General features: G+C 49.7%; 1 protein-coding gene across 1 annotated transcript; it reads right to left on the reverse strand.

Moving 5' to 3' along the window:
* Positions 1-1,879: 1,879 nt before the first annotated feature.
* LOC101097963 (lipopolysaccharide-binding protein) lies at positions 1,880-26,337 on the reverse strand. The gene is made up of 15 exons (XM_003983473.4): positions 26,159-26,337; positions 24,144-24,258; positions 22,902-23,030; positions 18,980-19,135; positions 18,328-18,391; positions 14,158-14,221; positions 13,427-13,518; positions 12,740-12,916; positions 11,116-11,175; positions 8,980-9,147; positions 7,621-7,688; positions 6,786-6,828; positions 4,715-4,778; positions 3,834-3,910; positions 1,880-2,252 (listed from the first exon to the last, which is right to left on the reverse strand). Exons 1-15 carry the CDS (start codon positions 26,280-26,282, stop codon positions 2,208-2,210), a joined length of 1,446 nt encoding a protein of 481 aa, XP_003983522.3. The 5' UTR covers positions 26,283-26,337; the 3' UTR covers positions 1,880-2,207.
* Positions 26,338-27,533: the final 1,196 nt, after the last annotated feature.

A 27,533-nucleotide genomic window follows, 5' to 3' on the forward strand; every position in this document is an offset into this window, starting at 1 on the left:
CGGCACTTGTATTTCTTTGCCTGAGAGGTTCCTACGGCTGCCAGAACCTTCTCTGCCAAGACTAGAAGAACTAGGGGACTAATGTCCACCAGGAGCTCCCCTCAACCAGCGAGTGACGGGAGATGGTGTATAAATATTCACGCTCCCTTGGCCCTTGGGTGTATACTCTGAGGAGTGTTCTGTGCTGGCTTCCAGAGTTTCCCCGGTGGGATTACGCTGTGGTCACCGTTGGTTTGATCACATACCCTTTCTAGGCTGCTTTCCCTTCCCCATCCCATTTTCTCTCCTCCTGGAACTTCTTCCAAAGAAACTACTCATACTCACGTGCTTGTGTCAGGGTCTGCTTCTGAGGAGCCCAAAGCAAGATGGCGGATAGTCACACTGGCCATTTACCAGGACCTAGTATGACCCCCACACCCCCCAGGGCTTGACGTGAACTCATGGAGTCCCTCATCACCCGGCAAGGAGGGATTCCCAGACGCAGTCAATGGGTGGGGAAACGGAGTCAGACAGGCTTTGCCCGGGGGCCCAAAGCAAGTCAGGCTTCCACAGAACCCGGGGCAACACTCTTGCAAGTGGGGACTGGAACTGGGTCAGTTGAGCCTGTGAGGAGGAGATGATCGGTAATCACGTTTCCAGCCAAGAAACGTCGAATCCCCACTACAGCTAAATAAATCCTTTTACGTGGGTTACCTAATATGACCATTATAACCGCCCCAGGAAGTGGCTACTGTTATTATTATCCTTATTTGATTTATTGATTTATTTATTATTAAAAAAATTTTTTAACATTTATTCATTTTTCAGAGACTTTCTCGAGAGAGACAGAGCATGAGCGGGGAAGGGGCAGAGAGAGAGGGAGACGCAGAATCTGAAACAGGCTCCAGGCTCCGAGCTGTCAGCACAGAGCCCGGCGTGGGGCTCGAACTCACGGACTGCGAGATCCGGACCTGAGCTGAAGTCGGACGCTCAGCCGACTGAGCCACCCAGGCGCCCCAATCCTTATTTTATAGATGAGGATCCCGAGGCAGGGGGAAGGGACCTGACCGAGGCCACGTGGCTAGGAATAGACGAAGCCCAGGTCTGTCACCTGTGCAGCATAGGGATGGGTGATGCAGGCAGACAAGTGAACCAAAGGAAAGAGGAGGGGGCGCGTGAGACCATGGCCCACCCTGTCAGCAGCTGGGTGACAGAGCGTTGTCCCATCTCGGAAGGCAGCTCTGTCACACACAGGGTAAATGGGTCTATTCCCCGTGAATTATCTCTTAGCCGGCAGCTCCATCCATCTGCTCATTAACCCAATAAAAAAAAAAATATCAAACGAGCCTTCTGATTCCCAGTCCCCGGGGGCCCAACTACATAACTTGGAAATGACTCTTTAGTAAGTCTGATCAAGGGCTGGTTGTTCAGTGATTAGAAATCATGGCCTCTTCCTCCAGGCTGGGGGCTCGTAAACAACAGTTGGATGAGCTTTTTATTGGGGTCGGACCGAAAACCTAGAGGGATCCATTTCTTCCTAATTTACACCCATTTCAGTGGGGAGAACAGCGGGAGGCTGAGGGTTTGCTCTGGGAGACCCAGCGGCTCCCTCGGCTGCAGCAGGCAGGGAGTGAGGACGGGAGCACATATTGAGGTGCGCCCATGAGCTGCCCAAGCACGGTGATGGACAAAATGCCTTACAGACCGGGCGTCACTACCAGGTCCAGGGCTGAGTGGCCCCTTTTTCCTCATTGAACTTCCCATAGTAGCAGCCAGTGAGAAAGGGGAATGCGGTCAGCGTTGAGCCTTGGAGAACATGGATGGGGCTGACCATCCCAAGACCCCTCAGTCAAAAGATGGTGGGTGGTAGGGAGGTTCAGCGAGAGTACCAAGTGGTTCCTTCATTGAACCATTCAATAAATATTTATTGAGGACCTACTACATGCCAGGCACAGGGACCTGATGGTGTCTGCCCTTAAAGATAGTATAGGCCAGTGGGGGAAGATGGTCCAATCTTGGGGGGAAAGTGAAGTCCAGAGTCAGAGAAGGTGTGGGTGCACCTGCTGAAGAGGAGCGGTGTGGGGGCCGGGGCCAGGCAGACCTCTCCCCCAGATCTGAGAACGGAAAAATCTTCGTCTTCTCAGAATCTCCGGGAATATGCTGCACATCTGGAAAAGCAACTTGCCGATTTAGCTGTGGCCTCCAAGCCCCCGTCTCTCTCCTTGCCCTCAAACTCTCATGTACTGGACATTGGCACCTAGGAACAGGAAGTCCTGGGAGAGACAAGACAGGAAAAGATGGTAAAAGCCTCCTCTACTCCGGAAAGATGTATCTCCGCTTAAAGGGAGGCCCACGTCTGGGGAAACACAAGCTCTGGCAGAAACAGGTCAGTGCATAAATCGCGAACGTACCTCCATCCCCAAGGTCTCCATAAAGCACAGCTTTTGCCAGCCACCTTCTCTAAGGTGGCAATTTATCTGTCATTTCCCAAGCTGCTGCTTCCTGGCAGGCCTCATAAATGTCCTTTGTGTCATCTAAATTTTCCCTCCTTCGCGAATAACACAAAATTGTGCGCGGCTGGGATTTACTCTCCTACCTCCTGGTAACTTTCCATCACCCGAAGGGGCGGGAACTCTGAACTCCAGGCGAAGTCCAATTCTCTCCCACAGTGACCCATCCCGTGCCTTTGGAGGTCAAACAAATGACCTCAAAATTCTAATGAGCATGATAGTGTAGAATAAATCTTCTGATGATTTCCCATGTGCCATCCTGAGGCCAGCTGTGTGAATTGTCAGTTTTGACTTAAATAACGAGCTGTCTGACTCCTTGTAATCACTCAGCAGGAGTTGAATGTTGAGCATCTCTGGGCCCAAAAGGACTTTGGATATTGGTTTTCCCAAATATAGCAGTTGGTCAGTGTCTCAGTGTCCCTGACCACTCTGCTGCCCTTCACTCTCTTCAGTGACTGTTATGTGCTGGATATTGACGATGGACCAGATGCGATCTGGCATCTCCTTTGCTGCTCACAGGGCTGCCGACCCAGTCGTCCCACCTTGCAGATGCTATTCTAGAAAGATAGCCTGAACCGTGGGCACAGACAGACCAGAACATGCTTGGACAGCATAGTGAAGAGGAGAGTGAACAATCAAGACGTGTTCCTTGGTATCGAAATCGTTCAGTAGGTTATGGTCTCTGATGGATAGAACGGTATTTAACATGGGAGCGCCGAGGACTAGTTTGCAACAACAACAACAAAAAAGAGAAACAGCAAAGAAAGAAAAAGGGTCTGGGCACCAGGAGTGCAACTGTCCCAAACAAACAAATGAACGCATTTTTGAAATACCTAGAGGGGTGCCTGGGTGGCTCAGTCGGTTAAGCGGCCGACTTCGGCTCAGGTCATGATCTCGCGGTCCGCGAGTAACTGTGGGGGGGGGTATGGGGTGATGGTCTATGAGGGGGAGCACATCAAACCTATATTAATAATAACGTTCCTCCGCTTAAGAATTTAGAAGAAATGTTCAAAGCTTACAAATGGCTTTCATAACCTGGGCTGTTGCCATGGCAGTGTTTTCAAAATGAGCCGGTCTTGAAGTTCCCCCATGGTGGGAGGGGGTGGGAGGCAGTGGGGGCAACAGACCGTGTCAAATGCCTCTTGCCCCGGTAGGGGTACCACCTCTGAAGGACACGTCAATCACTGCACGGCATCTAGCCATGCCGGGGCATCCCTCCCCAATCCAGGCCTTCTGAGCTGGAAGTCTGGGCTGGCTCCGACCCACTGAGCTATGGCCCCTGAACTTGGAAAACTAATCACCCCCCTGCCCCAAAACCTCAAAAGCCCACCTGAGCCCACTGACCTTGTGGATCTCGAGAACAGGGTCATAGAGCTGAATGCGCTTCAGCAGAGGGAGGGGGAAGCCTTCTGCCAACTTCTCTGGAGGTTGAGGCATAACATTGAGAGAGATTTGTTAATAAACAACAATTGTAAGGTAAGTTCCTCTCTGCCGACTCTATACACGGTATATTCCCATTTAATTATCACCAAAGATTATGAGGTAGATAAGACTATTATTTCCATTTCACCGATAAGGAAATTGAGGCGCAGAGTGGCCAAGGAACCTGTGCGAGGTCAGAAACTGGCAGAGCTGGAATGTCAACCCAGGCAGGCTGCTATAGGAGCCTGAAATACCAGCCACGGTGCCGTATGGGAGGAGTGGCCGGGATGGGGCAGCACACGCTCATGCGAAGAAGCTAGCGGGCACCTGCTCTCTGCCCTCCGCCCCTGTCCTGCCCTCTGTGGCAGCCAAATGAAGCAGGTCCTTGTGGAAACAGTGTTTAGGGCTTTATGCTTTATTTTCTGATTAGGGAGTTGGCAATTGACTGGGAAATTCAGAGATGGGCCGCCTCGTGCCCTCTGTATTAACTTGGTCCTCTGTCTTTTGCCTGCCATTTCGGGGTGTAGGGGGCACTTCTGTGGGCCCCTCCTTCTCTCTCAGGAGGAGGTTTCCTGTGCTCCAAAGAGCTGCCTCAGTGTCCAAATTTCGCTAGAGCCTTGGAGGGAGATGAGGCCACCTCTAGTATGCCCATCTCACAGACGGGCCGCTGAAGCTCAGAGGAGAAATGACTAGTCCAAGGTCACTCAACCTGCAGGAGAGCCCTGTTCCCCATCTCCAAGTCCAGCTCCTTTCCCCCCAAAGAGTATTGTCCTTGATTTGGAAAAATCCATAGTGATTCTTACCGTTGACCTGAGGGTAGAGGGTGTGGAGAATGTGGTAGTTAAGCAGCGCCTCCAACAGCTCCACCTGGTGGAGAACAGGAGAGAGACAACCGTGACCACACGCGCCATTTTGCCTGGGCTCAGCTAATTCTCTACGTGCTGCCATGGCAAAAAAGACGGAAAAAAAGCAAATTTCAGATAGATGGCTACATCATGCTACTATTTTATGAGATAAAACTATCTTGAGATGCACATTTACGTGCGTGCAGAGGGATAGAAACATTTGAAAGATTACACACCCAACTGTCCTTCCTGAGAAAGAATATCAGGGTTTGGCTTAGCCTTATCTTTAGTATTAATTTTCTTTCTGTTTCTTTTCTTTTCTTTTTTTTTTTACAATTTAATTTTTCCTTCACAGAATGGTTTCCTGAATGAATTTTTTTTTTTTGGAAAAAATTTCAAGACGAAAGTTATGAAACCCAACTTTTAACATTCACCATGCGCCCGGTATAGGGCTCAGAGCAGGACGTATACATCTGATTCAATCTTCACAATAACCCTTTGGAGTTGATATTACTGCCCCCATTTCACAGACAGGAAAACCGAGACCCACAGAATGAAAGTGACTTTCAGAAACTGAGCGGCAGGGGCCACATTTGAACCTGAATTTATCTGATTCTACCATTCTTGCTTTCTACATCCTCTGTTCTGGCCAGATGACTTTTTGTGAATCTTTACATTTGACGGTTCGCCTCATGGAACATTTTTAATTTTTTTAATGTTTATTTATTTTTGAGAGAGAGGGAGAGGGAGAGAGAGAAACAGAGCATGAGCGGGGGAGAGGCAGAGAGCGAGGGAGACAGAACGAGAAGCAGGCTCCGGGCTCTGAGCTGTCAGCACAGAGCCCGACGCGGGGCTCCAACCCACGAACCGCGAGATCATGACCTGAGCCAGAGTTGGTCGCTTCACCGACTGAATCACCCAGGCGCCCCACCTCATGGAACACTTTTTCATGCCACGCACAGAAGCAATATTAGCGTGTCCCTTCCTCCTTTGTTACGGAAAGAGGTCATCGTTTGGGGTCCTTGGGGATAGCATCTCTCCCCAGGGTTTATGTGCTTGTTTCTACTTGGTAAGTTCGGAAGGGAAGGTCTGGGCAGCAGAAGGCAGGGGGTGGCTGGCCAGAGGGGCCAGTGAAGGCGGGATGGTGTTTGCAAGTTAAAGTCTATCCATCTCCTGCTTGGCCTGAGGAGGAACTGCAGTCATCCTGTCTTCCCTCTTGTCAGAGACTTTTCCCTAATTACTTCTTCCCATACTGATGTTCCCACGGTCTTTCTTCCTCCAATATGGGGCCATCCATTTCACTGTTTGTTCCTCCTTGTGGAATCACCTCTTGGGTTAGCCTGCCCCACAATCCATTCCTCTGGTTTTAATAACGGAGCTCCTATTCCCCCCCGGGGACCCCTCCTTTCCAGGCTCAGTCCGTACGGTTTGAGACCCCACATCCTGGCCCCAGGAGTCCAGATGAAACCCATGTTTGGTCAATCGGCCTTGTCCAGTTTTTCACCACAGTGAGTGTCTAAAGAACGGCCACGTGATTCAGATTAATCCAATGAGAGCTAGCACCCGATATCTTGTATTGGGATGTAACTGCTCCTTGGCCCTATGTTTCAAGTCTTCGAGAACTTCTACCCTTTTCTAGGGCAGAAAGCAGCTCTTCTAATGTTTCTATTTTATTTTTTTTATATTTAAAAAATTTATTTATTTATTTATTTATTTATTTATTTATTTATTTATTTTTGAGACAGAGAGAGACAGAGCATGAACGGGGGAGGGGCAGAGAGAGAGGGAGACACAGAATCGGAAACAGGCTCCAGGCTCTGAGCGGTCAGCACAGAGCCCGATGCGGGGCTCGAACTCATGGACCGTGAGATCGTGACCTGACCCGAAGTCGGACGCTCAACTGACTGAGCCACCCAGGCGCCCCTAATTCTTCTATTTTCTACTGATGGGTGCCATAGCATTGCTTAGTAAATGCATGAAATTAACTAATACCTTAAACATTTCATCAATAAAAACAGTAAGAACTTACATTGAATACTCCGACTTTAGATTCTTTCAGTTCCACTTGCACCCTGTAACAAATCCGAGAAGACTCAGAGACGTGGTCATTATGCCCGTGGGAATTTCCACTCAAGTGATGTGGGGGTCCCCAGAAAGGAGGCACTGGCTTGAGAAGACACAGAGCCAAGGATGGGGTAAGGATGGGACTGAAAAAGACGATTAAATAACAAAACCCCCTTATTGTGATAACCCCTTATTGTGAAGGCTTGCAGAGGGGAGATGGGTCGTGTAGAGGAACTCAATCTTTATCTGATATTAGAAAGTCAACAGAGCTGATGTTTAAAATTCACAGGCTAAACAAAAGCAGTATTAGTTAATTCTTTATTTACTATTACTTTTTTAACGTTTATTCAGTTTTGAGAGAGAGAGAGAGAGATGGAGTGTGAGCAGGGGAGGGGCGGAGAGAGATACACACAGAATCTGAAGCAGGCTCCCGGCTCTGAGCTGTCAGCACAGAGTCGGATGTGGGGCTCAAACGCACAAACCACAGATCATGACCTGAGTCGAAGCTGGGCGCTCAACCGACTGAGCCACCCAGGCGCCCCATTTTTTAAAAAAATTTTTTTCAAAAATTCTTTAGAAATGTGGAAGTAATGGGGATTAGGTGGGAAGGAAGTTTATGGAGGCAGGACCCGTGGGGCAACAGCTCATGTAAAATTTAAGTTTCCTTCCCCAGTCATGGGCCCCAACGTTGAGCGGAGGCTCTGCTCACAGCCCCATCCCCAGCTACAGAGAATCAGCTAGAGGGTCCAGATGGACGAAGCCTAGTTGAGTGTCCCCATGTGGGCAGGAAGCTGACTTACTTTCCTGGCTTCAGGGCCCCAGTGATCTTGCTGGTGTTGAAGGTCAACATGGCAGACACATTGGTAGTCTGGGAATTCCAGTAGAAGAAAACAGGTTTTTATATGAGAAAGGTTGTCCCCTACGGGAAGGACACTATTAGTACCAACTGTTTCCTTTAAACAAACAGCTGAGCAAGTTAAAGCGGGAACTTGTCCACTAGACTGTAGGCTCCTAGAAGGCTCATCCCAGGTACTCGATAAATGTTTGAACTTGGACTTGAACATTTTTTACTTGAAATTGCTGACTATGAACGCGTTTAAACTGTGAACAGACTACCGCGAGAAGGTGTAGGGTGCCTGTCCCTGGATATCTCTAAAGGGATCGCTTTTAGCTATCTCAGGGCTAAGAATCAGCCCTAGTGGTGACAATAATAAAAAATAATAATGATAAAATTTTGTTTTAGTTTACAATATGTACAACATATTAAATGTACAATCCATGAAACAACAAATTTGATAATTGTAACAATAACATCAAACTGCAGATACAGCATCTAGAAGCAATTACCCTTCCAGAAATCTGTGTGGTTGAGTTTCAGATCTAAAACAAGAGAGCAAAGTTCTCTGTCCGGTGGGCAGGAACCCAAAAGGATTCAGAATCCCTTCTCTCTTGGACAGGAGAAAGGAGAGACCACTCTTCAATATTTAACTCAGAGGGACTTTAATATAGGGAATTGGTTATGCAAGTGATGCAATTGACAAGAAGCCAAAAAAAAAAAAAAGTTAGAGGGGTGACTCAGAGACTAGCAAAGGCAGAAAGCTACTTCTACCCCAGGACTAGAAGAACCGAAGGAGGAATTGGGGTTATGAAAGCCACCACCGAGGAGAAATAGTCAATGCCCGAGTCTCTGTCCAGAATCGAAAGAGGAAGAAATATTCTGGCTTCTTCCTTCCTCCCACGTGTAGCCTCTTGATGGTACATTCCATTGGTTGACCTCGCCTGAAACCAGGGTTCAAGGGCGCCTGGGAAATGTCATCTTCAGGGGTCAGATATAGATGCAGAGTAAACAGGTCAAAGACCCCCTCCACCTTCCTTCTAACGATAGCCCAGTCTCACTTAGTGGGAGACACATACATTAAACAAATAAACCTGCCAACAACTATATAAGTATCTTTATAATTGCTATGCAATTATAATAATAGGGTGCTTTAAGGAAAGAAAATGAGAGGGGGCCTAAGGTGGGTCAAGGGTAAGGGGTAATCAAGAAAGGTCTCTCTGAGGAAGCGATATTTGAGATCTGAAGGAATTAACCAGGTGGTGAGTAGGGGGAAGAGCATGCAGAAAAAGGGAACAGCATTTGCAAAGGCTTTGAACCTTACCACACCAAGCCTGAACACAGGCTCCCTGACGGAGCTGGGCAGGAGCACAAAGCCTTCAATCTCCATCTGGGGGGTCAAGGACAGATTCCCAGGGCTGAGGTTCAGGAATGGGGCTGAGGCCATTGTTCCCTGGAGCTCCAAGTTCATGTTGGGGTACATTCTGGCTAACTGGGGGGACAGAATGAGGAGATTATGCCAAGAGAAGGAAATATGCAAGTTTGCCAAGGGCGCCCCAAAGGGAGTCAGATAAAGCTGAGAATGCTTTTTGATTGATTTTATTTTCACAAAATAATGCTCTGTTCTTCTTTCTCTTAATGGGTCACCTGGAGATCTTTCCTGTCATCAGACATCTGGAGTCTGCATCATGTATCTTGTGGCTGCACTGGGTCCATTGTGCGTGGGTCTGTAACTGATCTAACCACAGTGAAAAGCATGGTTTCCAAGGTTTCGCCATGATAAGGATCACCCCTGTGTGTACCTTTGGCTATTTTGGGGAGGTGGGTGGAAGACGCTCCTAGAAGTGGAATTGCTGAGTCAAAGGGCAGGGATATTTTTCAAGCTCTTGACAGGTATTGTCAAACTGTCCTCCAGAAAGGTCGGGCCAATTTTCTCATGCCCCATCCCTCCTGGGGCATGAGGTGAGAGACCTATTGCGTCTCGGGCCCTCCCTGCACTCGGGGAAACTGTGCACGCGGAGACCAGAACCCCCCCACCCCCCGCCCTCCGTTTTTGAAATATGACCAGACTAGATGGCACAGTTTCACCAGTGCTCACGGTTTTCTGTTTAACTGGAATTTAATTGGGGGGCAAGACTTGTTCCTTTTTAGGGGAAAGAACAACAGTCCCTGTGAGCCTTTTTTGTTATGCAAATATAAAACCTGCATCCTACAGTAAAAGGGAGATATTTAGAAGGTTGGGGAGGTAAAAGGCTTTACTGAGAAGCTGGGCTGAGTTGCATCTGCCACGTCGAGGCTGATGTAAGCAGGAAGTGGGAGGGGAAGAGTTTGCTACTCTTTCCAGGGCTAAAAGGATGTTGGAGCCACCGAGGGCTCTCCAAATCTGACAACTTGGTAGCCGGATAAGTGGTTCTGGAGCTCAAGAGAGAGAAGGAGCCTATGGGGGGCACCTTAGGGAAGGATGAGACCCAGGCACTGCAGGACCTTAAGTTTAAAAACTTTCCCATTATAACCCCCTCAGCCACCTGCAAGGCTTCTCCAAGGCCTGTTCAACACTCCTGACTGTCTGAGCTGTGTCTTGCGGGGGGCTGGGAAGGTGGGGGAGAGGACAGGTGGATTGCTGTCGGGTTAGATGAGACGCCGCGCACAGTGAGGTTTAGCCCCATGATGACAGAGTTGCGAGGAGAGTCCCTGCAGCACTGATGTAACCATGAGTGCAAACAACCCCCGGGTCCCTCAGGGGAGACGGGCTAAGCTACAGAAGTCCACCGGATGGCAGGCTGGATACCCAGTGGAAACAGGAGTGAGGAAGCTCCTTATCTACCTCGACGGAATGATCTCCCAGGCCAGTAAGGCGAAAAAGGAAGGTACAAAATCACGTGTGTGGTACGTTTCTGTTTGTGTACAAAAATGGAAAAGACTCACGGCGTTTGTTTGGATCCACACGGAACATCCCCAGAAAGATATATACTGGGGGTGGGCACGGGGGGGTTCGGGGCCAGGAGCAGATGGGAAAATTTTCCACTCTAGAACCTTTTATGTGTTTTGAATGTGGAGCTATGAGAATTTAGTGTGGTTATAAACAAATTTCTTATTTACTGTTAGGGTGCCTGGTCCCTCACGTGCCCGCTGTAATTATTAATGTCATTAATAATGATGTTATTATTAATGATGTTATTAATCAGGGTGCATTTGGCAGGACGTGTTGGCATTCTTTGGGATTCTCAGATACCATCGGTAAAAGACCGGGCCACCTGTGGCCCCACGAGACATGGGGCTCCGGCGTCTGTCGTTTGGGCTTTGGAGAGAAGCCCCCAAGCCTCCAGAACGAAGCACCGCCCCCGCTGGGGGCTTCACTGCTGGCCTTGGTCAGCTGAGAGTAGCACCGAGGTTTTAAAGAGAAACCCCCGGAGGCTAGTGAGCCTGGCCTGCACCTGCCCAGGGCTGAGAGAAGGCTTACCCGGGGCGCGAAGGGGCGGAAGGACTTGGTGGTCAGCCGGATAGTAGAGCCAGAAGGAACCTGCAGCAAAGAGACACGGTTTTAGGGTCCTCCCGCTGGAGCTGAAGGTGTCAGAATAAGGAGGTGTGGCGGAGGGGGGAGATGTTCAAGACGGTAGTTTCTTGACTGCCTGTGTTACTATGGCAACAGTCGCCGGGGTCCCGGCCGCTCTCCTTGGGACACAGGCGACATGCGGTGTCCTGAGTGAGGGTGCGATCTGCAGTCACAAAGATGTAATAGGTATGGTTCCCGGCTTTGCTACTGTGTGGTCTCAGGCCATTCCCTTCACCTCTCTGAGCCTCAACTTCCTCATCTGTAGCATGGGGATAATAGTAGTCCCTGCTTATCAGGTCATCGTGAGGGCTAAATGGGACAGTGTGAACAACGCACCTAGCCCAAGGCCCAGCATAACTATTATAAAACACAGCTATTCTGGGGCACCTGGGTGGCGCAGTCGGTTAAGTGTCCGACTTCAGCTCAGGTCACAATCTCGCAATCTCGCGGTCCGTGAGTTCGAGCCCCGCGTCGGGCTCTGGGCTGATGGCTCAGAGCCTGGAGCCTGTTTCCGGTTCTGTGTCTCCCTCTCTCTCTGCCCCTCCCCCGTTCATGCTCTGTCTCTCTCTGTCCCAAAAATAAATAAACGTTGAAAAAAAAAAAAACACAGCTATTCTGATCCGATCCACTAAAAAAAAGGGACTGCACCACAGGCAGGGTGGGTTACTCAAATGTGATAACAGAAGTAAAAGACCTGTGTGCATGTGTGAGAAATCAATGAAAAGACAAAAAGCCACTCCCTCCACCTGCCACATGGCCCCCATCTACCATCAGAGCCGGCTGGACCTTCCAAGCCGGCCGCACTCTGTGCTTCCCTCATCATCCCGACGCTGTTCATGAGGCCTCAGCTTTACAAAAAGAAATAATTTTCTGAGACCCAGAAATACTAAAGAAACTTGAGAATTATTAAAGATGTCATCCATGGTAAAATTTGAGATTCCTGACAAAAAGTCCCATTTAAGACAAGTGTTTTAGAGGTAAGTTCTAGGAAGACTTTGCCTTTCTTTCTACCATGAATCACTAGATCACGGACCTTTTTCACTTTGGCTACAAGGAAGCTCCCAGAGAGATTTTTTATTAAAAAAAAATCAACTTAGGGGCACAGTGTTTTCTTTAATTGTACTTTACTTGTAACTTGGTCTTAATTTCCTATTCCATGTAATTATATGCATTTATCGGGGTATTTATTATCCTGCCTCATTTACTAAATTTTTTTCAGTTTTTTTTTTAAACCTCCTCAACCAAGCATGAGAGAAAATATGAATTAGAACAACAGGTCTAGACTGGGCAAAAGTAAAACACAGACAAGGAAGCCACAGTCTTTCACAGTTCTAAGGGAGAGAGAATTTTGACTTGAGCTTTCTGGCGGCCAAAGAGAAAAGGGAAATTGTGCCAATTTGTATATTTCCTTGTCTTAATCTTTTTTCACGACAGCTTCCCATTTCACTGATGTAAATGGGGTAGAAAGGAAAGAAGGAAGAAGGACAGGTTACACTGTCACTCGTGAGTGCTATTCTGCCACCACTCTCACCATGTCATCTGTGATGGAGAAGTTCAGGTGCCCTGCCTCGTGATAAACCCGACTGGCTGTGTTGAAGACATAATCAGAGATGGCAAAGTAGACCATTCGGTTGTGCTCCTCAGGAAGACTCATGACAGGAGCAAGGAAGGTGACTGGGGAATAGTGATCGCGGTTAAAAATTTCACCCTGGAAAGAGAAATAGGATGCATTTGAACTTTTCAAAGTCCATCTCAGAGCTGGACAGCTGAGCTAGGCAATCGCTCGCATAGACTGATGCGGGGGCACTGGCGAGAGTCACTGCCTGAAACTCTACCACGAAAGGCGTTTTCCTAAGGGTCCAGAATCCCTTAATGACAAGCTCCCCAGCTTTGGCATATTAACCCATAGTACCCTCTACACCACCGTCTACACCACCTAGCCGGGTTCTGATTGACCTCACCTGCGTGGTGGTCAAGATGAAGGAAGGGAAGAGCGTGGGTTTCAAGGTCTAAGGGTTGTAAGATGCCTGTTGGAACTCTGGCTCTTGAAACCCTCCCCATCACTCCATATCGCCCTGCCCTCAACACAGTGGGCACCGCTGGGGAGATGGGGCCAGATCTGAAGCCGGAGAGACAGGAGGCCCCGCGTGAGGGCCGGCCCTGAGGGCATGCCACCCTGGGGCGCAGCCCACCCCAGCCCCTCCTCTGGGCCTCTCACCTTAAACATCACCTCCAGCATTTGGGCTGTTGCCCGAGGGGCTTCCGTTAAACTGTAATCAATGCCAGCGAAACTGTCGATCTCTGTTGTGACTGTGAACCAGGAGAGGGGCGGAATCAGGAGCCAGGTGAGGGGGGATCTGATTGACCCACATCCTTGTAACTTTCTTCATGGCTCCCTGCCCCTCTGCCCCCAGACCTTCTACCCAGCCCAGCCCCACAGCAAAGAGCTGCTTTTCCAAGAAGGAGATGACATGGTTCTATTGTCCCACTGGTGGATTAGCCATGAAGAGGGTAGTATGCTCAGCCTGGGGCCCGAATGGGTTCCAGGGTTACACACACACACACACACACACACACACACACACACGCCCGAGCGCGCGCGCACGGGGGGAGGGGCAGAAGGAGAGAATCCCAAGCAGGCTCCGCCCTCAGCACAGAGCCGGATGCGGAGCTCAATCCCATGGCCCTGAGATCATGACCTAAGCCGAAATCAAGAGTCAGACACTCAACCAACGGAGCCACCCAGGCGCCCCTGCATGTGTATATTTATATTTGCATATACAAAAGAAAATTTGCATATACAAAACCTAAACAGAGGTTACCTCTTGGGAGAAAACTGGGGGAGAAAAGGGGACTTAGAATGATTACTTTCCACGTTTCTGTCCCCTTTAATGTTTTATGAGGTATGTATATGCGCGAGTATCCCAGGGACGGGTGGGATGGCCCTACCTGGCAGAGTTTGGAGATACGGCTGTAGGTCAGAGGCCACCGATTTCTGGATCCTTTCGCAAATCTGAAAAACACGAGAGGAGAGGCCTGAGCGGGTCCCCCGGCTTTGGTCTGCCATCGTGTTAATCGCTTTAGTCACGGCCTTTCACGTATTTGCTCATTGACCAACGATTCTACAAAAACGTATCAGTGCTTACCACGTGCCGTGCGTCAGAAAACAGAAACGATCAAAAACATGTAGGTCCCATGTGGACCTCAATAGGGCCCAACTGGATCTTTCAAAGTTGTTCCCGGGGTTGGACATCTGAGCTGGGTGGTCCGTGACCCAGCCTGGTGAGGGGACGGCGGCCGGAGGCACTTCCTGAAATACTACCGCGAAAGATACTTTCCTTTGGGAGGTGTTGGCCTCCCAGAATTTAGAATTGAATAGCAGAACTAGACCGTCGGGAATGTATGTTCCCAAACCAGTTTGCCATACGTGCTCTTGTAATCGCTCAAATTATTTATTATGTAAACCCACGAAATGTGGCTGAGAAACCCAAAGAGAAATGCCTGGGAAAGGTGAGCTGCTTAAAGAAAATGCTGAGAGTGGGGCGCCTGGGTGGCGCAGTCGGTTAAGCGTCCGACTTCAGCCAGGTCACGATCTCGCGGTCCGTGAGTTCAAGCCCCGCGTCAGGCTCTGGGCTGATGGCTCGGAGCCTGGAGCCTGTTTCCCATTCTGTGTCTCCCTCTCTCTCTGCCCCTCCCCCGTTCATGCTTTGTCTCTCTCTGTCTCAAAAATAAATAAACATTAAAAAAAAAAATGTTAAAAAAAAAAAAAAAAAAGAAAATGCTGAGAGAACCAAGAGACGTTCTTGGTGTGAACAGGAAAAAGCTTAGGAGGAAAAAAAAGTCATAAAAATCTAGAAGGATTCTGCACTGGGATTGCTTTGCAAAGGTCTTCCAATTCTCATTGTGGTTAGAGAAATCTGAGCCGGAACTTGGGGCAGATCAATGTTTTATGCAAGAAAGACGAAGTCCATTGTCAATCAGTCAAGAGACTATTTTCGTTTTGTTTGTTTGTTTTAATGTTTTACTCAGTGTTTTGAGAGGGAGAAAACGTGAGCGGGGGAGAGGCAGAGAGAGAGGAGGACAGAGGATCCGAAGCGAGCTCTGTGCCGACAGCTCGGAGCCCGGAGCCTGTTTCGGATTCTGTGTCTCCCTCTCTCTGACCCTCCCCCCGTTCATGCTCTGTCTCTCTCTGTCTCAAAGATAAATAAACGTTAAAAAAAATTAAAAAAAAAAAAAAGAAGGATCCACGCATAGAGGAAGGAGAGGAACATGGCGGGGTGGGCTCCGAGAGCATGGGGTGGGGCCCTGGCCTTGTGTGCGGGTTGCAGGTGCCTTCTTTCAAGGGGTGACATTTTAAGGGCAGGCTAAAGGGTGAGCAGACATAAATCAGGCACAAGGTTGTGGGGAAGGAACTATGCTGGGGGCAGGGCAGGCAAGAGGTGAGATCGTAGCCTCCTTTTTTGTAGCTGGCTCAGTTTGGGGAGAGGAGCTTGGCATCAGGTTGCTGCCAAAAAGCAAAGAAAGGTGTGGTGAACAATAGTCATGGTTGATTTCACGGGAACAAGGAAACGCTGCTGGCCTCACTGGAGCCTGTCCCCTTCTTGTTTTTCCTCCAAAGGCCCATCGGACCTTCCTAAAGGCCCCCCGGATGCCCCACCCCCTGGAGGGGACCTGCACGATGGGGGGAGCGAAGGCCCTTGGGCCCTCACGCCCAGACCTGTAGTAGGGCCTCCCAGGGAGGCGGGGTAAGGGTGTAGTACGTGAGCTGAGCAAACCTGGGTTCAAATCCTGTTCGGTCCCCCCGCTGGCTGTGTGACCTTTGAAGAATCTTTCCCTGCTTTCGAGTCCTCACACACAGGATCCAGTGACAAGGCCAATCCCTGTTTCCCAGGGATTTTGGGGGGACCAGGGAATGAGACAGTGCATATATACGGCTCAGAGAGCAAACATGTAGAAAGTGCTTATTCTTTTTTGTTGTTGTTGTTAAATTTTTTTTTAGCATTTATTTAATTTTGAGACAGAGAGAGACAGAGCATGAATGGGGGAGGGTCAGAGAGAGGGAGACACAGAATCTGAAACAGGCTCCAGGCTCTGAGCTGTCAGCACAGAGCCCGACGCGGGGCTCGAACTCACGGACCTCGAGATCATGACCTGAGCCGAAGTCGGCCGCTTAACCGACTGAGCCACGCAGGCGCCCCAGTAAGTGCTTATTCTTAACCCTGTTGGTCAGATACCATATCCCTTCCTGAGTGAGGAATTTGAAAGGTCCTGTATCAGGCTCTTAGTTTTCCTTGGAAGAAGGAGATTTCTGAAGACCCATAAAGGTCAGGGGTCAGGTGAGATCTCCATCTTTCACGAGACACCCAGCCCCTGTGAGGCCTTTGGTACAAGATGCTCCATGTTCTAGGAAGTTCGAAACCCCACCTAGCTCCTCACTAGCAAGGTGACCATCGGGCAAGTTATTCTACCTCTCAGAGCCTCTTCGATCAAATGTAGAAAACAGCACCTTCTTCAAAGGTTGTGGTTGGGACTCAATGGCATATCAATGGTTCAGTGCTTAGCACACTACTTCTGGCCAAACCACAGGCTCAATAAATAGCTGCCATTGCTATAAATAAGAATAATTAGGGGCGCCTGTGTGGCTCAGTCAGTTAAGCGTCTTCAGCTCAGGTCACGATCTCACAGTTTGTGAGTTCGAGCCCCGCGTCGGGCTCTGTGCTGACAGCTTGGAGCCTGGAGCCTGCTTCGGATTCTGTGTCTCCCTCTGTCTCTGCCCCTCCCCCACTCATGCTCTGTCTCTGTCTTTCCCTCTCTCAAAAATGAATAAATGTTTAAAAAAATTTAAAAAAAGAATAATTATACAGTGATATATTCGGTTCACATTATATTAACTGATCAAAACAATAATTAATAAATTACCATGACAATTATTATATCAACGCTACTCGTAATGTATCACTATATTATATAATATTACTAGTCATTATTTGCACCCACACTGCGGAAGAATACTGTGTCCTATTCAGAAAGCCATGGCATGCTGGAAATGGGGTGCACAAGGAGGTTAGCGTATGTCCCCAGCTCACCTACACCCCAGGACTCCAGAAAAAGGAAAGGAACAGAATCCAGTTTGCCATTCCCATCTGTGGGGTCTGTCTGCTATTCCCGCTTCAACCACCAGGGGGCACTCAAAACAAGACCAGGGGCACCGGGATGGCTCAGTTGGTTAAGTGGCCAACTCTGGATTTCGGCTCAGGGCATGATCTCATAGTTCGTGGGTTCGAGCGTCGCATCGGGCTCCGCACTGACAATGCAGAACCTGCCTAGGATTCTCTCTGTCCCTCTCTCTCTCTGCCCCTCCTGTGCTCTCCTTCTTTCAAAATAAATAAATAAACTTATGAAACAAGACCAGACGTTGGACCAGGTGGAGTGTGAGTGTGTGTGTGTGTGTGTGTGTGTGTGTGTGTCTGTGTTTTCCTCTTTCCTCCTTCATTACTTTCTCCCTTCTCAAGCACAATCGTTGCTACAGACACAGCTCCACATTCATAATACCTCAGGAATTTTGGGGATGAAATGAGTGTTTAACGTGAAACCTCTTTGTTTTAGCCAGAGGTTTCAAAATTTGGAGATTTCACGTAATTTTTTTTTTTTTTTTTAATGGGAAAAACCGACACTCTGTGGCTGCCTTCCCGTCCAAGGCAGGGGCTCATGAACACCCGGTTCTCACGTTCCCCAAGTTTCCTGCCTGCTGTCTGCAGGCACCTAAGTGTTAATTTCCTTTTTGGCCTTATGGAGTGCAGGGCAGTGAGGGTGGGGGGAGCACGCCCTGAGCAAGGTCAAGCAGAGAGAAGGGGAGGAGTCTCTGTTCGGTCCCTGCTGTTTTACCATTGGCTGAACTTCTTACCATTCTCTGCCTGACCACACCCACTTGGAGTCCAGAGACCCACATTTTGCCCCAGCCTGACTGCACACTGGCTCCAAGTGATTTGTCCTTTCTGGGCCTTGGGCCTAAGTATGTCTGGGCCAGCCCTCCTGACCATCTAGGACCAGAAGTCGGTGAGGAATTACACCTCACCCTTGCATGGCACGGCGGGATACCAGCCGCGTGGACATTCCTACCTTGTTTTCCAACGCTTTGCGTAACTTGGACTCAATCTGGTTGTCGAAGAGATTCAACAGCCACCTGGGGAGAGGAGCACAAAGGATGGTCAGCTGTGTTCTGCCGAATGCAGGGGCAGTGAGGCAGCAGAGGGACCAGGCCAGTCTCCAACGGAGCCCTCTCAACCCGTCTTGGTGCCCTGCTGTGTGACAGAATTCTGGACAGGATGGAAATCCAGAGTCCCCAGCTCCCAGTACGTTCACTGATTCAGCGCATCTGGTCTCCCAGCCCCCTGCTGCACCCCGATCAAGTTCAGTAGATTTGGAGGAGAGGCTTGAGAATCCATATATTTCTAAACAAGGAAACTGAGACTCAAAGAGATGTACTCAAGCACTTGTTTATTGTCCGCACCCTCTCCTTTGGCCAAAGGCCCTTGTGTTCTTCCAGTAATCAGATTTCACTCCCTTGATGGTGGTCCCCACCAGCATTCCTGGCTTGAAACTACCTCTGTTCATCTCAGCAGGGTCCTCCAAGGAATGACTTCTAAGTGCCTGTGATGTGCCTGTGCATGACGCCTGGACACTTATGCTTATCAGAAGCCAGGCTTCGGGCTGGGTGGATCTCGGGCTGCACCCAGGGATCAAGTTGGCCAGGGTCCCGATGGTGACCTACCCCAAGTCTCCCGACACGTCCACCTCCACATGTTGAATGTGGCTGCTGCAGCTGGTGGCACTGACAGTGGGCCTCCCAGAGAGCTCTCTGCCCAAGAGAAGGTTGACTGAAATGGTAATGCCCTTGACCTCCACATCAAGGGAGCCGTGTAGTTTCCTGGAGGAAGTGAGAGAAGCAGTCATTGATTCCTAGACTAAGATCAGCCACCATCTGGGGGGAAAATAGGAAGCACAATTTTTACCCCAAAATAAACGGAGCTGGATCAAAACTTTAATTACAAAAATTTTTACAAAGTAAAGATTTATTACAAATAAGACCACAAATGATCAGGAAGAAAGACTGGGTCTAGTTATTTATGGGAAGGAGTGGGCAAAAGCCTTTCTAGGTAGGATCCAAGTCTCAAAAGCCATAAAGGAGATGGCTAATAAACTGGCCAGCATAGAAAATTAAAACTTCAGTGAACAAAAAAACCTTCCGTATTCAAAGTAAAAAAAAAAAAAAAAAAATCGCATGGTGAGCCAGCCGAAGAGCTAATTTCCGTAACATGTGAGCTAATTTCCTTAATACGCAAAGAACAGGCTTGTACAAATTAATAAGGAAAGGACAAAACAACCCAAGAGAAGAAAAAAGGGATCAAAGATATCAAACAGGAAGTTCAATTGCGAATAAGCATATGAAAAGTTATTAAAAATGAAAATAAAATGATGCCAGTTTTTACCTATCAGATTGGTGAACGTTTTTTTTTTTTTTAATTTTTTTTTCAACGTTTATTTATTTTTGGGACAGAGAGAGACAGAGCATGAATGGGGGAGGGGCAGAGAGAGAGGGAGACACAGAATCGGAAACAGGCTCCAGGCTCTGAGCCGTCAGCCCAGAGCCCGACGCGGGGCTCGAACTCACGGACCGTGAGATCGTGACCTGGTTGAAGTCGGATGCTTAACCGACTGCGCCACCCAGGCGCCCCTGGTGAACGTTTTTGAAGCTTGTGAAGTTAACGGGTAAACAGAAGTCCCAGACACCGTGGTTGGGAGAGCATATCTGGTTGGGAGACTGGTGGGATCCATCCTAACACATGCAATCTTTGGCCTAGAGATTTTGTTTCTAGAACTTTACTCTGTGGCTCTTCCTGCCAAGTTATATGCGTGGGGCAGCTCACAGAAGCATCATGGGTAATAGCAGGAGGTGATGAACAATCTAAATGTCAACTGGTGGGGCACAGGTTCAACAAGATGTGGGCATCTATGCCATGCGGCCTTTAAAAAGAATGAGGGCTAATGTGGTCTCTCTATACAATGAAATAGTACTCATCAATAAAAAGGAAGAAAGCACTGGGATGCCTGGGGGGCTCAGTCGGTTGAGCGTCCAACTTCGGCTCAGATCATGATCTCGCGGTCCGTGGGTTGGAGCCCCGTGTCGGGCTCTGTGCTGACAGCTCGGAGCCTGGAGCCTGCTTCGGGTTCTGTGTCTCCCTCTCTCTCTGCCCCTCCACCTCGTGTGCTATCTCTCTCTCAAAAGTAAAAAAAACATTAAAAACATTTTAAAAAAGGAATAAAGCACTGACGCATGCTATGTTATGGACAAACCTCAAAAACATGATGATAATATATGCCAGATACAAAATGTCCCATGTTGATATCATTCCAATTGTATGAAATGTCCCCAGTAGGCAAACCATAGAGATCTAGTGCAGATTGGTGGTTGCCTGGGGCCGGGGGAGGAGGCAATGGGCCGTGACTGCTTAATGGGTCTGGAGTTCATCTCCTGGGGGGATGAAAACGTTCTGGAACTAGATGGAGGTGGTGGTGGCACAACATTGGGAATGTATCAAATGTCACTGGATTGTTCACTTTAAAATGGTTACTTGTACGCTATGTGAATTTCACCTCAAAAAATATTACATTAAAAAAGGTAAAAAAAAAAAAAAAGAATGAGGTAGATTTTCATATGCTCATACAGAAAGATCTTTGAGATCTTTAACTGAACAAAGCCAGGACAGAAGAGCACGGCTCGGTTCCTTTCATGGAAGTGAATAAATGTGACTTGTCTACTGAGCATCTTTCTAAAGCCCCGCTGTCCAGTAGAAATATAATGTGAGTCCCGTAGGTAATTAAAACATTTCTAGTAGCCACATTTATTTCAACGTTTATTTATTTTTGGGACAGAGAGAGACAGAGCGTGAACGGGGGAGGGGCAGAGAGAGAGGGAGACACAGAATCGGAAACAGGCTCCAGGCTCCGAGCCATCAGCCCACAGCCTGACGCGGGGCTCGAACTCACGGACCGCGAGATCGTGACCTGGCTGAAGTCGGACGCTTAACCGACTGTGCCACCCAGGCGCCCCTCTAGTAGCCACATTTAAAAAGGCAAAATGAAAGAGGTAAAATTAATTTTAACAGCATATATTACCATTTCAACATATAACAACATAAGAATCATTCATGGGATTTCTTACGTTCTTTCTTGTACCGAATCCTCAAATCTGGTGTTTCACACTTACAGCAGATCTCAATTGGTACCAGTCGCTTTTCTTTTCTTCTTCTTCTTTTTTAAAAGTTTACTTATTTATTTTGAGAGACAGAGACAGTGCGAGTGGGGGTGGGGCGGAGAGAGAGGGAGACAGAGAATCCCCAGCAGCCTCCTGGCCAGCGCAGAGCCCGGTGCGGGGCTCGAACTCACGAAACTGTGAGATCATGACCTGAGCCAAAACCAAGAGTCAGACGCCCAACCGACAGAACTACCCAGGTGCCCTTGGCTGTTTTTCAGGTACTCTGGAAAGACACGCGGCTAGAAGCTACCATATCGGACAGCGCAGGTCTAAAGTATCAATACAGTCAGGTCATCCGGAAGAGACTGGTCAACCTTCCTGTTATGGGCTGAATTGTGTGTCCCCACCCCAAATTCAAATGTTGAAGGCTTGAATCCCAGGACCTCGGAATGTGACTACATTTGAGACAGAGCCTTTGAAGAGGTGATGATATTAAAATGAAGCCATTAGGGGGATGCTTGACTGATTCAGTCCGTGGAGCGTGCAGCTCTTGATCTAAGGGTTGTGAGTTCCAGCCCCATGTTGGGTGTAGAGATTACTTAAAAAAATAAACTTAAAAAAAAAAATGAGGCCATTAGGGTGGGCCCGAATCCGATGTGACTGGTGCGCTCATAGGAAAAGCACACACTGAAAAGAGGACACAGAGGGACACCCGGGGTGCCTGCACACAGAGGGACCACCATGTGAGGACACAGCCAGAGGGTCACCGTCTGCAAGCTAAGGAGAGAGGCCCCGGGAGAAAGTAGGCCTGCTGACACCTTGATCTTGGACTTCCGGCCTCCGGAAGGGTTGTTTAAGCACCTAGTCTGTGCTATTTCATTACAGCAGCCCAAGTAGACTCATCTACCTTCCATCCAAGGACCTTGGAGGTCGGAGAACAGTTCAAAGAGCCAGAGATTTGTGCCCCTGGGAGCTGCCCTTGACCAACAGCAAATAAGGAAGAAGGGGTCGTAATGGCTGAGTTGGGGTAACTCAGAGGTTTGCTCTGCCTGCATGGCTTCCAGAAGTCCCCAGGAGGGCTGAACTCCATCAGCTGCCAGGCTGACTTCCTTCCCTCCCTGCCTCCCTTCTCCACCCCCACGGACCGGACCGCTTCCTTCGGTCATTTCCCAGGTAAAGTACTTGCACTTGAATTCTTGCCTTGGGGTCTGCTCCTGGGGAAAGCAAACCGAAAAGAAATAGCATTCTCTCATTCAGCTCGCCCATCATCCCACCAGGAAAGCTTAAGTCTTAACCAAGAGCCAGGGCTCAGGTCCCTGTGGACTCCTTTCATCTACCCAGTGGCCTTTCTGATGAGCCGGGAATACCTTGGGCCCAAGAAGGATGGGAGAAAGACCAAGGCCAAGGTCCCAAGAGCCTGGGAGCAGAGTCTACTTACACGAAAGATTTGCGCACCTTCCATTCGCTCTGGACTCTGATGAAGGAGTCAGAGATGGTGAAACTCAGGCCCTGGCCGGGAAGGGGTGTCAGAGTGGAGCCAGGCAGCTCACAGCTGTGGATCTGCAGGCTGAGGAGAGAGAGGCACGGAGTGCCATGTCAGCCCCAGCTTGGGTCCCTCCTCAGCAGGGCTCTTGCTCCTATCTCCACCACCTCCTACCCCCACCCCACGGGGACTTGGCGGGCAGAGCCTGCTTCGGGCAGGCGTGTGGCTCCCCCTGACTGTGCGGCCATGCTAAGCGCGTTCCATCCATTATGTCACTTAGGCCTCTCAAAGGGGACAGCACTGTCCTTGTTCCCTTGTTACAGAGGGGGAAATAGAACCTCTTGAAAGGGCCGCACTTGCCCAAAGTCACGCAGCTGGGATCAGAGCCCATGAATCTCGTGGTCCTGGGTAGGATCTGGAATTGGGCCTACAGGCACACCCCTTGGCGTTTTGCAGCTCCCTTGACAGATCCGGGTTGAGGGATCAGATCCAGGGAAGCCTGGGGCCAGCCTCAAGAAAAGACACAGAGTGCTGGGAGAAGCAAACCAAGACGACACATATCGTGGGACCGTCAGTGGGAAAACAATGGTCGTTTCATTTTATTTGCCTGGCACATAGTAGGTGCTCAATAAATGTTTGCTGATGGACTGAATAAAAGAAAAAGAATGAAGCCATCAGTGGTAGCGGGCAGGGAGGGGGTGATGAGCTGTGACTGGATTGCCCCCCTCCATTGGCTGTGCCTCAGCAAGCATTTCATGCCCTTTTTTGGCATCAGCTGCTCATGTCTAACGATCATCTGAAGGCTCAGCTCCAATGCCGGCTCCTCTGGGAAGCCTTCCTTGACTCCCCCGGAGGTACAACCCTCAGCTCTAAGAGCTGGGCTAATGTCTTTAAAGTTTAAGGTCTATCTTCCCTTCCAGACTACATCCAGGGGCCAGACTGGAGCCTAGATTATCACAGTGTCATCTCCATTTTACAGATAAGGGAACTGAGGCTCAGGTCACACAGCTGGTGGGTCTTCTTTGATATTTATTGGATGAATGAATGAATGGGGGAACCCAACTCCTCCCCAGGACCTCCCTCTGAATGCTGCAGTGAACTCTCCCACTGCTGCCCCAGGGAGGTCCTGGGGTTCTCCTTCCCCTGCTGACCCCCCCCCCCCACCCTCTCAGGGCCCCTGCAGAAGGAAGGTCCCACCTATGGAACTCGTAGTGCCCACGGCCGAAGGGCTTGATCTTGAAGTCCCCGGTGAAGTCAGGCAGCGTGATTCTGAGCAGTTCCTCCCGCAGGGTCACCAATCCCTCGTGGGCCACTGTGGACAGGAAAAAGCTATGAGATCAGCCTGGCCTGCCTGCCTGCCTCCCCTCTAATCCCTTCAGTGGCTCCCACCTGCTCTAGGGAGACAGGCCGACTTCCTTGTAAGTATTAATGACAGTTACGGAATCTTGAGCCCCTGTTGCGTACCACGTGACTTCAGGAAACAGGAGCATCACCCGTTTCATGTGGTGCTGTTATGTGGGTGCCCAGCTGATGGGTGAGGAAACTGTCTTTGTCAGCAACCCCACCAGGGGAGGAGTGCTGTGGGTGTGGGTGGGTGGTCCTCTGTCCCGTCCTTCCCGGCATCTAGCCTGTGCTAGATGTAAAGACTTAGGGACGGAATCCCGGCATTGACGTCTTTCTAGCTGGCTGACCTTGAGCAAGCCTTCAGCCTTCACTTTCTCCACGGCAATGGTAACAGAACTCTCTTCGCGGAGCTGGCCTGAGGATTACAGGAGATCCTTGCAGAGCAAAGAGGGGCCGGGGGCAGATAACAAGCACTCCTAGCTTGGGGCGTGGTGCACATAGCAGGTGCTCAGGAAAGGCCCCGGAGCAGCAAAGCAGGGTTTATGTTCTAAAAATATGGAAAGGACCAAAATGTCCAACTCTAGACGATTGGCTTAAGTAAACACGATACATTCACACAGCGGAAAGGAACCAAAGGCAAATTTTGCCTGACTTAGGGTTTCAAAACACACAGCATTTACCAGGCCCCTTTGTTCGGGTACACGAGGGACTCAGGGTTCTGTCCTCAAGGACGGCATGTGTGCACAGAGGACCAGTGGTCTTCCCTTTTCCCAGCTGCAGTCCTGTCTCTAGTGAGTACGTGTGCCAGGCCTTCTGCCAGAACGCTCCCCCTCGTCCCTGGTTAATTCCCACTCACCTTTTGTGCCCCCCCCAACCTCCTCCAAGAAGCCTTCCCTGATTTCCTTTTCTCGTCTCCCAACAGCCCTGCCTGAGGGAACATTATCACCCCATTTAACAGAAAAGGCAATTGAGGCTCCATGGATGTGAGGACAGCCGTGCGGTGACTGTGGGGACTGGTGTATAAATACCTCAGCACCCTGGCCCTTGGATGGGTTAGTTTTGACGCTTGGCTTCAGCAAAGCAGTCCTACTTCTCATTCTTTTTTTTTTTTTTTTTTAATTTTTTTTTCAATGTTTTTATTTATTTTTGGGACAGAGAGAGACAGAGCATGAACGGGGGAGGGGCAGAGAGAGAGGGAGACACAGAATCAGAAACAGGCTCCAGGCTCTGAGCCATCAGCCCAGAGCCCGACGCGGGGCTCGAACTCAGGGACCGCGAGATCGTGACCTGGCTGAAGTCGGACGCTTAACCGACTGTGCCACCCAGGCGCCCCTTCTCATTCTTTTAAGAGTGAGCTATGACATTGATACAAGGCATTGCCGGGTAATTCTTAAATGTTCGTACACGCGTGTAACCACCACCCAGAGCACATTCCCAGCACCCGGCGGGCTCCCTCCCGTCCCCTCCGGATCACTGTCTTTCTCTGGAGGCAACCGCCATTCTGACTTCTGGATTTAAGACAGAGGTTTCCAAGCTCTACCAAGAACTTTCCAGGGGACTTGTCCCAGTCACCTCTCCTGTCCCCTGGCTACCTTCCCTTTCTCATCCCATGTTCCCACTCTCCTGTGCTGTTTCCTGGCATCCTCCCCCAAATCAACCGCTTGCTCTAAATCCTTATCCCTGTTAGCTAGTGGGGAGACCCCTGGCTCAGACAAATAACGTGCCCGAGTGGCACAGCAGGTGGGTGACAAGGCCTGACCTCGGCTCGCTGCCCCGAGGGAGAGCACCCCGTTGGTGTCCTCCACCGTTCCCAGAGCAGCCTGGTGCCCAGCGGGTCCCCAGTCCAGCCAACAGCCACAGCTTCTTACCGTACTCTAGTCCCTTGTCAGTGATCCTGGCGACCAGGCCGGGGTTGGCACCCAGGGCCTCAGGGGAGGATGTAAGCAGCAGCCTCAGCAGTAGAGAGGGCAGGGCCCCGGCCAAGGCCCTCATCCTGGATTCCCAGTGGAGTGGCCCAGGCTGGGTCCGGCTCCCATATAGCAGGAGGGCTGGGGCAGGGGTGGCTCCCGAGTGGGGGCGGGTTCCTGGGATCCGGTTCGGGGCAACGGGAATGGGAGGTACAGAGACTGGAACTGGCTTGCAACATTGCTGGGGTCATGGGTCATGCTTAGAAGGTGGTTGCTGCTGTCCCGGGTCAGAGGTTGGGTTGGCCTGACCCTGGGTGACAATCTCCGTCCACCCTTCCCACAGAAAGACCCCACATGCATTGCTAGGAAGGCCCGATGTTACAGACTAGGAAACCGAGGCTCAGAGAGGCCACGTCCGTCCCTCAAGGTCACACACCTGACAGGTAGCGGAGCTGGGAGTCCGAGCCAGGTGGGGCACCACCCAAATTCTTTCCTCTCGTTTTAAACAAACAGGGTTGAGTATGAAGAAATCTTTCCCCCACGCCCCCATGGAAAAATGGGCTTTCTCAAACCTTGCTGGCGGTAAAATTTTCTGGAAGGCAACTTGGCAAGTCTCTAAACACTCGCATTCCCGGTAACCCGCAGTGCCACCTCCGGAACGTAAGTACATAATCAAAGCCAGCGTGAAATACGTCACTGCAACAAAATGCTCATTGCTGTGCGGCATGAGACAGACAAGGGAGCAGTGGACCCAATCCGGAGTGTCCAACAAAAGGGGGTTGGCCAAACTAGTTATCATACATTGAAAGTAATGCCTCCCTTGAATGTGTCATAAATGTATTTCTTGGTTCCGTATATTTATTTCTTGATGCAGAAAGATGCTCAGGAGGGACAGTTTCCAATGACACGACAGAGTGAGGTTCTGTTCCCACGTTTGCCGGTCTGGAAAATGTTTAGCAAGGACTTTTGAGGCATTGTCTCTGTTTGGGTGGGCAGGGTTTTGCGTCTTTTGAAAATCTTTTTGTTTGTGGGTATTCAAAATTTTTATTGTCTTGGGGATACATTGCATCCGCAGTAAGTAAAGATCGTAACATTTCATTTTGGAGAACAAAATTTATAGTAGGGATTGTGCTTGATACGTAAGGATCCTCCCCCGGCCCCCACCCCACGGATCCTATATTTGTGAGTTTTGTTCTGCTTCCACTTCCAGGAAGCCTTCCCTGATCACCCCCACGTTTCCCTGGATTAGAGAGAGGTCCTCCTCTGAGGTCCCAGAATATCTGCACCTCCTCCCTCATAGCATTAACCACTCTCTGCTTCTTGGTAATTGTGGTCC

This window comes from Felis catus, chromosome A3, assembly GCF_018350175.1.
Source record: "Felis catus isolate Fca126 chromosome A3, F.catus_Fca126_mat1.0, whole genome shotgun sequence".
Classification (NCBI taxonomy): domain Eukaryota; kingdom Metazoa; phylum Chordata; class Mammalia; order Carnivora; family Felidae; genus Felis; species Felis catus.

Coding starts and splice junctions, on each gene's coding strand:
- LOC101097963 (XM_003983473.4), bottom strand. CDS start 26,282: ATGAGGGCCTTGGCCGGGGCCCTGCCCTCTCTACTGCTGAGGCTGCTG. Junction 19,136..22,901: donor AAGGTGCGCAAATCTTTCGT/GTAAGTAGACTC, acceptor CACTTCCTCCAG/GAAACTACACGGCTCCCTTG. Junction 18,392..18,979: donor GACGTGTCGGGAGACTTGGG/GTAGGTCACCAT, acceptor TCCTCTCCCCAG/GTGGCTGTTGAATCTCTTCG.